The 10,195-nt window shown below is 37.2% G+C and overlaps 2 protein-coding genes across 3 annotated transcripts; one reads left to right on the top strand and one right to left on the bottom strand.

Moving 5' to 3' along the window:
• Positions 1 to 2,832: 2,832 nt before the first annotated feature.
• LOC140015969 (cytochrome P450 81Q32-like) lies at positions 2,833 to 3,362 on the top strand. Its single transcript, XM_072068807.1, has 2 exons — positions 2,833 to 3,097; positions 3,145 to 3,362. The coding sequence occupies exons 1-2, from the start codon at positions 2,833 to 2,835 to the stop codon at positions 3,360 to 3,362; spliced, it is 483 nt and encodes a 160-aa protein (XP_071924908.1).
• Positions 3,363 to 4,326: 964 nt separating this feature from the next.
• On the bottom strand, positions 4,327 to 9,827 carry LOC113711149 (uncharacterized). Of its 2 annotated transcripts, none has more exons than XM_072053082.1 (7): positions 9,437 to 9,827; positions 9,143 to 9,294; positions 8,012 to 8,170; positions 7,764 to 7,931; positions 6,759 to 7,565; positions 5,884 to 6,096; positions 4,327 to 5,028 (listed from the first exon to the last, which is right to left on the bottom strand). In XM_072053082.1, the coding sequence occupies exons 1-7, from the start codon at positions 9,477 to 9,479 to the stop codon at positions 4,699 to 4,701; spliced, it is 1,872 nt and encodes a 623-aa protein (XP_071909183.1). In that variant the 5' UTR covers positions 9,480 to 9,827; the 3' UTR covers positions 4,327 to 4,698. The 2 variants fall into 2 exon arrangements, with proteins under 2 accessions (XP_071909183.1, XP_027090161.2); XM_027234360.2 differs by having other exon boundaries at positions 8,012 to 8,212; positions 9,437 to 9,824.
• Between the last annotated feature and the right edge of the window lie 368 nt (positions 9,828 to 10,195).

Here is a 10,195-nt window from a genome sequence, read left to right on the forward strand (position 1 = left end):
TCAGGTCCAAAATCCAACTTATTTGAAAAATTATAGCCTTTGGTCATGTCTTTCATAATATCTTCCAATTTTCTATTTTTATTTGTACTTTGGTCCAATAAATCTGACCTTTTATTAGGTCCATTTTAGAGATTTCTGAGTTAAAGTCTTCTTGTTCCTTTTTTTTGTTCCCCCTCGAGGATGATCCTTTGGTCATTGTGACTATCTTACGGCCCGTTCAATTGGATAACATCCACAAACAAGAACTTGTACCAAGCATTCATTACCAGTTTGTATTTGTTTATCATAATAGAAAGTTGAATGGACTCATAAATGGCCCATATTTTTGTCAATTCACCATTGTATTGGCTACCTAAACGTCCTGCATCTCCTCCCACATCTTATAGTATTAGTTAATTGAGTTAATAAAAAATTGGGCCCTGCTTTCTGTTGCCTAATGCTGGATTAGTGCAAACAACTTAAAATCCAAAGATGTCTGTAATCTCTATGATGCACTGTATTTACCTTCAAATCCAAGTTCATGTACAACTTACAAATCTATTAAATTAGGATTGAATGTCCCAAACTCAGGATTTAATAGAATTCCTAATCCTCAACCCATTTTCATCTACTAATACACTGGTATCTCAATTTGTCATTAACCTATTATGTTTGTTCTCAAAATCTCCTTCATTAATTGTCACTCCAGCTAACATTTTCATCAAATATAACCCAACTCAGCAGTCTTGACCCCTTAAACCACTTTCCAGGCTAGGATATACCGCCACAATTAATGATACCAAAACAGAGGGAATGTATTAAATGTCAATGTTGCTTTGTCAAATTTCCTCCACCAAGGCAAATTATGCATCGGACAATTATCTTTTGATGGGACCAAATTTTTGTCAGCAATTGAAATTCTGAGCAGTCAAATTAACTGCCGTGATTCTTGAGAGAGCAGGCCATTAAGGATAGTGATTAAGAACTATATGTTGAGCTTAGTCCCTAGCTTTTGATGTTTACAAAACAATGGATGATACTAATATCTTTTCAAGAAATACTTTCAACTATGAAACAAATCTGATTCAAAAAACAAGAGCATTTGAAAGAGATAAAAGAAGTTGAAAGCTGTCGGACGCTCGCGAAGACAACATCGGACGTCCGATAAACAATGCAGCACTTCGAACACATGAAGAACTCCATCACCGGACGTCCGAAAGAATTAACATGATTTCTCAAACTTACTATTTATATAAATAGCGCATGGTCAGAAACTTCAAACAACTTTTGCACACTGAAGATACAAAAGATATAGAGTAGTTTTAGTGAAAAAACACTCTCCAAGGAAGATTTGTAATCTTGGTGGTGTGAAATTCATTGTAAGCTTTTCATTTATAAGTGAATACTTCAATAGTGTAGCTCTGTGAGGGTTGTCCTGAAGGATAGTAAAACTTCCTAACTTGACCGAGTAGAATTTGGGACAAGGAGGAAGTGAGCCTTCCTTTGTACACAAGATTGGTTATATTTCATCAACTTGAAGAAGCTTGTTTGAATTGATCTACAAGCTCAAGAGGAGCTTGGTAGTCAAATGGTTTGCAATTCTTCATTTCTTATTTACTTATTGTTATCTTGTGATCTTTAAATTGCTTATATCTTCTACTTCTCTCAAGTAATTTTGTTCATTCATTGATTGATTCATTATGTGATCACTTAGAAAAGAGGGTAAATTTTATATTGAGCAAAAAGTGCCCATAATCTGATTAGTTTCTTAATCAACCTAATTCACCCCTCTCTTAGGTTGTCTTCGATCCTTACACTATAAATAAGTGGGATTTTGTAATTTTAACTCCACAATAAGAACATTTGTATTCTCTTCATGTCCTTAAGAACATCTGTACCATTAATGAACATTGATGTTTAACAAAAGAAAAAAATAACGATTATTGGTAGCATTCCTTTTTCACCAGAAAAAGAAACAAAATCAATAACTACGGGCATTTCAGCATCTTCTTCCGTCACTGGCCATAGCATCAGAAAGCTTACCTTGTTCACCGAAAGATGGCTGTAGCTTCAACATTTTCCGGTCTCCATTTTGCAGCTTTTCAGCCCTTCAACTTTCCGGTCTCTGTTTTGCAGCTTTCTGGCGAGAGCTTCCGAGATGACCAGAGTTGGACTCCTTCCCTCCAACGGCTGCATTCTTGATGAATGCTGCTGCTTCCGAGGATTTCAATGGCGAATTTGGGATGCAATTTCCCCTCAATTTGTATTTCCCAATTTTGTTGTTTCTTATGGTTTTCTGGTTAAATGAGTCAAAGAGAGGACGGAGGTTGAAGGAGCTGGGTTTTCGTTTTTGATCGACAGACAAAGGACCTCACATTTCTCAAATGCAAGGTCTATTTAAAAAAAAAAAATGCTACTTGGCTTTTTGTTAGCTCGCATTTGCTGAATGCGAACTAAGCTAGTTCGCATTCAGAAAATGCGAACCACCTAATTTTAGAAATTACCCCACAAATACCATCTCTTGTAGAAAAACTTTTTTTTCCATAATAATTTAAGAATTTACTCGGATAGTTGATTGGTATTATAAGATAAATCCATGACGAAGTAAGGGAAGTGGAGGTCATTCCATGTCATTAGTTAGGCAGCGTTGAAAGATCCCCTAATACTTCTTATATGACAAAGGAGAGTCACAAGGGATAAAGGTGATCAATCAAAATAGGAAGTTGACATTGGACTACAACTACTTTTGTTCCAATAAATACATATTTTTATTTTGCATATATTTTTTAAACTAAACATTAGTAGTTTGTCCAAATTATGTTTACAGCCGGAATACATACTTCGGCCCTGACCATGGAGCGTGCAATGTTCCTTCTGTTAAATCATCCTGAGGTATTGCAGAAAGCAAAGAGTGAAATCAACAACCATGTTACTGATTCAGGGCCTTTGTTGGATGACCTTGATCTCTCCAAATTGCCATATTTATGTTGCATAATAAATGAAACACTAAGACTTTTACCTCCAGCGCCAATTCTTGCACCTCATTGTTCATCTGAAGACTTGGGCCATTCCCAGACCCCAACTTATGGGAAGAGCCAAGCAAGTTCAAGCCAGAAAGGTTCGAGGGTTTGGATGTAGGATTTAAATTTCTTCCATTTGGTAAAGGGAGAAGGGCTTGTTCAGGAGCTGCTATGGCTATGAGATTGGTTGGGTTGGTAGTGGGAAATGTGAGAACCTTGGTTCAATGCTTTGAGTGGGGGAGTGTAGGATCTGAAACGGTAGGCTATAATGAAAAATCTGGCCTCACTTTTGGTAAGACCAAGCCTTTGGAGGCAATGTACAAGCCTTGCCCTCCCATGATCAATATAATTTCCCAGCTTTGAGTTAGTGTTGCAACTTGTTTCTTGGTGTATACCAAAATCAAATGAAAATAGGCAACTTTTTCTAAGGTATATTTGAATTTAGATACATGCACTTGCTAAGGAAATATGCAAGAGACTATAATAATTGAAGAGTAATGTCGTGGAAAGAATTCTCAAACTATGCAATGATGTAGGATAAAACGAAATATTGGTAGTTGTTTATACTTTTTTTTTAATTTTGAGTTTCTCATCATACTACAAAAATAAAAACCTATTTTTATTCTGACGTACCCATAAAATTCCTTAAGGCACAAGTTTGTTAGTAGATGCTTCGGCTACTCATAAAGAACCAAAAGTTTGGAAAGAACCAAACATGTTTAAACAAGAAAGATTTGAGGGAATCAATGAAGGGGATGTGATGAAGGGTTAGTTATACTTTGAATATTTTTACATTTTTAACATTTTATTGGCCCTGGTTATCATATAAATCCAGAAGAATGGCAAGTCGTAATTTAGGCTTTTACAGTGCATTGATGTAGCTGATGGTTTGAACATGTAGCTTTTGCAAGATATTGCTTTGTGGAGTAACTTTTACCTTTACTTGGAAGTTTTCCATTTCTTTGAAAGCTATAAAAAAATTTGTGACAACACAAATTTGTTCCAAACTTTTACCTATAACAACTAACAAATACAAATTTGTTTCAAATACAAATTTTTTTTAAAAAAAAATTATCTAAGATGTCATACTCAATAGGCACTTGCAATGAGGTAATGTAACGTAAAATCAAAGAGCAATTTTAAGTGGATGTGACGAGGCCTAGACGACATTTTTACTCAATTCCTAGGCTGCAGTAAGCAGATCTAAAGGACCGTTCCAAATCCCCTAATTTGGCCTGGAAATATAGCAATCTTGACAATTTTCTCAAAAAATCTGGCAAATTTCACTCATCAGCTAGCAACTCCCATAATATAGCAACCTTGATGATTCTTATCCAAAAATTTACTAGCAATTTTTACTCATCAGCTTGCAACTGTTCCCCAATTCTTGACATAGCTTATACGACATGATGCTGCTTAACCAAAACTGAATGAAGCTGTCAGCATTTACAAGGAACTTGGGTCAGACTTCGACCAAGATCAAGTAAACTACGATCTCGGTTCTATTGTGTCAACAACAAATTGGAACCTAAGCACTTGAACAAATATTGAACATCCCAATATGCTCTGTCAAAGGGATTACTGACCGCATCAATGTGTACGGACCTGGAATGCTGGGATCCCAACCTTCACCACTTTTACTGAAACCTCTATAGTACATGATAACACCATTACAGTAAAATATTTGTGCTCAATACAGCTAGTCAAGTTGTTTCGTCCAGTCAAATGGATCCCAATCTTGGGCAAAAACAGCAACAGCTTGTTTCTGCATCTCCAACGATATATGCTTCTGTCGACAGTGCATGTCTCCAGCAGGCAAGCGTAGCATACCTCTTATCACATTTAGGCCAAAGTTGCTCTTAAATTGCTTTTCATCATCAATCACGTGAACGAATCCCTTGTCTAGGCCAAATTCGACATGAAAGTAAGGGAAGTTCTTTGGAACTGAAGCACGGAGGCCCTTCTGACTGGTATCAATCAGCTTCTTGGCATTATGTTGACTCCACTCCTCCTCTGCCTCATCAATTGCCTGTGACATATCAAAAAGTAGCCAAATGTTAACTATCCAAGCATGAAACTCGAGCAGTTTTTTACTTTAAAGACATCAACATGTTAAACCAAAATAATCAATCAAAAAGATCCGATTCATCAATGACTAACTAATCTATAAACAACAAACAACAGGAGTAAGTACGATTGGTTTAGTAAGGAAATTCTTGCTCTAAAAGGACACAAAAGAGAATTTACTCTCTTCAGTTTTCAAGTACAATCATAAGAATATAGATTTACTTCCAACATGTAACAAACATCTCATATGTCTCCTTCTAGCTGAATCACAACTATCAGAGTTGGATAGAACACCTACACCAGATCATGACAAATTATTTTTAAGGTTTTCTGATGCACAAACTGAGTTATTCATAATCATCATTGCTCTCCATACAAATCAATCAATTTCTGCTTTTTCTTTGCATGCCTTGATCAATCAACAATTTCGTCAAGAACTCAAAGGACTACTTTCACACTTGATTCAGGTAACACCTAGAAAAGCTATTGCAAGACTTCTTAAACAGTTAACACTGTCAATAATAAAAATGAAAAGTGGACACCACCCTCCATGCCCTTATCTACGCAGCAAACTCCATATCGTTAAACACTTTATCATACCAAACTAAACACCACAAAATTTTGGTCTAGAAGGAACCCCATGAGCTCCAATTTATATTTTTCTCCAATCTTCAGCAAGTACTGATTGGTCAAAATTGAAAAAGAATTAAAAAAAAAAACACATTCACACACACGGATAGCCTCCAGAGTCAGGATCACCTTTAAGATTAACCATCAGAATGATGCAAAAAAAAAGAAGAAAATGAAGAAAACTAACCTTCTTGAAATACAAAGGTGCCTGTTTTGCATCTTCATGGGGCAGCGGAATGCAATCCAGCAAACAATGGCGGCGTTGCTGTGCCAAGCCCATCACTGTTTCAAGAAACACAACATCCTTATCCTGCTTAGCAAACATCATTATCAGGCACTTCTTGAAATTCCGGATTTCGTCCCATATATTGTTGTCTACAGTTCTTGTCCGAGACTCATGCTGCACATGTCAAAAACCATTGTTAGTGCTGTGGGATGATGACAATAATTACAAGATCAACTCAGCAGCAAAGTCAACTTTCTTTCGTTTCCTTTTCAACATTATTAGTGCGTAAAAACTTAAATGTCCATCACAAAGTTCTACATGGCAAGCAGAACGATAATCTGGGTTACCAAGGTTTCACATTTTTCAGCAACTAATGAACTGTTAATTTGGAGTATATTACCTTTTGCTGCCCTATGGATTAAGCACAAACACTTGTAAGAATATAGCCTGAACCCCAATTTGGTTTTAAAGATGCAAATGCACAACCTTCACTAGGGCATACAAGTAGCTATAACATATCATGAAACATCTGTAATGCATATCCATTCTGGTTCTCTTAATTGGTTGTTTAACTGAAAAATGCAGACCTAACCACTTTGTTGTATACAGGGTATCTCTAAAAGAAAGGAGAAAGCAATTCCTATGAGTCTAAGTTTGTGAAGCAGAGTGCTGAGATATCTCTAAAGGATTAGGGACATGCATCTTTAACATATAACAGACTAGAAAAGAGGCATTCTTCGTACACGCTCAAACTCCAGAATTACAGTGGAGCAATCCTGCTCTGGTCTAGATATAAACTGTAAATATGGGGAGAGAGAGAGAGAGAGACAGTTCACCTGCATAGTTAAAATGCAGCAATGACCAGGGACAACAGGCTGCCAATGAGGTAATGATAAGTAGGTGAAATTTGCAATGGCAACAACAAGATGCTTTGGTCTCACTGGATTCTCAAAACAAAATTGACACCTCTCTTTCTGTGTCAAGAGGCGATTTGCAATCCTAGTTGCCTGACTTATCTCATTTGGTTTTTGGTCTGTACCCATTCCTTTGTGCCGAGTCTTTTTCCTTGGACCATCATCATAATCATACTCATCATCTGCCTGACCAGAGATGTTATACTGCTGGTTCCACATTATCTTTTGAGCCAGATACAAGTCAGCGTCCTCCTCCTTCATCTTTTGTCGAGCAGATACACCATGCATGATATATCTGCTTGTGCTCCCATCAATCCGTGGTCTGTGAGACTCATCCTCAGCATCTGACTTTGCCTTTGTGTTTTCAGCCTCCACAAGTTTTTCAGCCTCTTCATGCTTCCCTTTCATGTGAAGCTGCATGACTTTGGCAGCCAACTGGTTTGCCGTCAATGCTGGCTTCACAGTTGGACCATCTTCACCATGTCTTTCAACCAAATTTGATTCCACTAGTCTGTCATTTTTTGCATTTGAAGAATTGACAGGATCATTTGAACTATCATTTTTCTTTTGCATAAAGTCACGCATAAAGCTTCCATCATTGGAAAACTTATTTAAGCTAGACACTGCAGCAGAGAGGTTGATATCCTGAGCAGGCATCTTACGCTTTCCCCAGGATAAAGAATCCTGAACTTTTGGTATTCTCATATTAGCATGGCACGAAGACCCATCCTGCAAAAAGTTACTGTTAGGATTCTAAAACTTATCAAGAAAGGGAAGAAAACCATCCATAAAGAAATATGACTGGGAAAATCTGGGAAGTTTTTGAAAAATTACCAAAAACTAATCACATACTTCTTTTGAAATTGGAAAATTTTGTATCATTAAGCCAACGTCTTTCAGAAACAATACAGTCTGGAGAAACCATACCTTCTCAATAAATATTCCCTTGTCTCTATCTGCATCTGTTTGTTCTCCGTCCTTCAGCCCTCTCCTCCGACTTTTTATCGCATGAAGATGAGCATGATTTGGTGCCACTCTATGGGATGCCACAGAAACTGCCAGCTCTCCAAGAGAGCCCCACCGATCTTCAACCACCTGTACAAAGTTAGTTCATTACACAATACTAGCTTGAATGAAGAATCTTCAAATAAGAAGCCTAAGACAATCCCACATACCTCCTCAAGCTTCCGTCCTTCACAGGCTGCTTGCTCCTGAGCTCGTTTCAATGCTTTCAACCTCCAGCTTGCACCTCCATCACCCACAAGTGAAGAAAAAAGAACTTGGTTCTGACGAGCATTAACATCTGAATCTTCTGGATACCCAGTACCATTATTCTTCAAATATGGATTCAAGTCCCTGGGATTCATCTTCTTAGTCTGAACCAAAAAAATATACTAGGAAATAGAATAACCAAACTGTATTTGAAAATGCATGATAACAGCAATTTGGCATCTACAGATAAAATCAGCCCAGAGAACAATCCACAACAGGCAAGATAAACACTCTCAACGTTGACAAGAAAACACAAGTAATGGCAGATCGGTCAAACCAATCATATCAAAAATTACATGAAGACACAACTCAACTGAACAAAAGCCACAGGGCAATGCTTCCTGCAAGAACATGTAGTTTTGTGCATAGACGAGTTGATTTCAGACCCAAAAATAAATAAATAAATCAATAAAGCACACACACACACAAGTTCGGAGAAAAGAACTAAATAAAAATGGAAAAAATCCAGAAGGGAATTTAGATTATCACTTTAAATTGAGATTGACTCATTCAAGGTCATCCAGGATTAAAATGTTACCATTGCTACTAAGCTAATAGCACGTTAGAATATACTACAAAAGAACCAAGTCCTTAATCCAATTACTCCAAGAGAGCCGTTAAAGCCTCTCCAAGTGTCTCTAGTCTCCTCTCTGTCTCATTTTTATAGATCCTAAATGCTTGTTCTGTCTATTATCCATTAACACCAAAGTTCCTCAAACTCCAATTACCAACAGGCAGTCCCTATCCATTTCTCGTCTATTCTTGACAATCAAAAGAAGAAAGCGGGGCAAACGATTGAATCCAAAAATGTCAATGGCAGCCTCCTTTTTTTTTTTTTTTTTTGGGCGAACCAAAGCACATAAAAGTTCCTTTACCAACTGTTGTTCCCAAGGTTTCTCCATCAACAAAATTCTGGCCTTTTTAAACTAAAACGTTGCCGCTACAGTATGTTCAATGGTAGAGAACAAACATCAGATTTACGCGTTTGCAGATTTTACATTAAAAAAAAAAGTCTAAATAATTTGAAAGCTAACCTCTTCAGGTTCAACCTGAACCTCCTGTTGCTTGTCCGAAACCGTTGCCGGAGTCTTTTCCATGGTATCCTTCGGTCGCAGCATCCAGTCCAAACCCATCTCTTTCCTTGAAATATCTCTCAAGTTCTGGGATTCAGAACCTCCACCATTATCTGACCAATTTAGCAAAAGAATAGACAGATTAGTGGAGTCAAATAATTTCATCAATGAATGGAGACTTTCACCATGATTTTCAGATACTTTCAGGGTATAAACAAATTTTTTTTTAAAAAAGGGGGAAAAAAAAAACCTTACCCGTATCCCATTTACACGAGAAATTGCACAGAAAGGCAGCCATAACAAATCAATCTTTAACCCAAATTTAATTCTCTGTTTGAAGACTCTTCACTAAACAGCAAGTCGGTAGCAGAAATTCAAGAGAAGGAGAAGGAAAAATAAAAGGGCGAAGAAAACGAGGAGGCTTTCATATCATATGCGCGGTGGGTGGTGGTGAAATTCGAAGCAGCGAGGGAGAATAGAATAACAGACTCGAGTTGGAAACCTCCCTCGAAGAGGTTTTTGGCGGTGCTTCACAAACCTCCCTTGAAAAAGTTTCCAACGGTATCTTGAAAAAGTTACCAACGGTATTAGTACTTTTTTTTTTGTCAGATTAGACATAGCCTATCTATCCTAAACTACAGGAAATGAGAGCCTAAAAAGGCTTTGTATTAGGAACTAATAGGTACACAAATTTTATTAGATCAAGGGAGTATTTTAGTACAACTCTTCGATTTTTGTGCCGCATGTTAGATTTAAACCCCTCACCTACAGCACAAGAAGGGATTTAACACCTTGCGACTGAGCCAAGCACAGTAGTTTCTAATGGTATTAGTCAATACCCTTAATTTTGAAAAATCTCACTTCTCTTAATTATTTTTGGAAAAATAGTCATTTTCGTCCCTAAACTTTTTTTGTCCGTCAATTTAGTCCCTAACTTTTATTTTTAGCCAATTTAATACATGAATTTAATTTTCGGATCTAATTAAGTCCTTTTACGGCGGCGCCGCCACTTAA

The sequence above is a fragment of the Coffea arabica genome, chromosome 1e (assembly GCF_036785885.1).
Source record: "Coffea arabica cultivar ET-39 chromosome 1e, Coffea Arabica ET-39 HiFi, whole genome shotgun sequence".
Lineage (NCBI taxonomy): Eukaryota > Viridiplantae > Streptophyta > Magnoliopsida > Gentianales > Rubiaceae > Coffea > Coffea arabica.

What these genes read in the sequence shown, in the direction of transcription:
- LOC140015969 (XM_072068807.1), top strand. Translation starts at nt 2,833, where the DNA reads ATGGAGCGTGCAATGTTCCTTCTGTTAAATCATCCTGAGGTATTGCAG. An exon ending in AGCAAGTTCAAGCCAGAAAG is followed by an intron (nt 3,098 to 3,144) that starts GTTCGAGGGTTT and finishes CATTTGGTAAAG; the next exon opens with GGAGAAGGGCTTGTTCAGGA.
- LOC113711149 (XM_027234360.2), bottom strand. Translation starts at nt 9,479, where the DNA reads ATGGCTGCCTTTCTGTGCAATTTCTCGTGTAAATGGGATACGG. An exon ending in TTCAGGTTGAACCTGAAGAG is followed by an intron (nt 8,213 to 9,142) that starts GTTAGCTTTCAA and finishes TTTTTGGTTCAG; the next exon opens with ACTAAGAAGATGAATCCCAG. An exon ending in AAGGACGGAAGCTTGAGGAG is followed by an intron (nt 7,932 to 8,011) that starts GTATGTGGGATT and finishes AACTTTGTACAG; the next exon opens with GTGGTTGAAGATCGGTGGGG.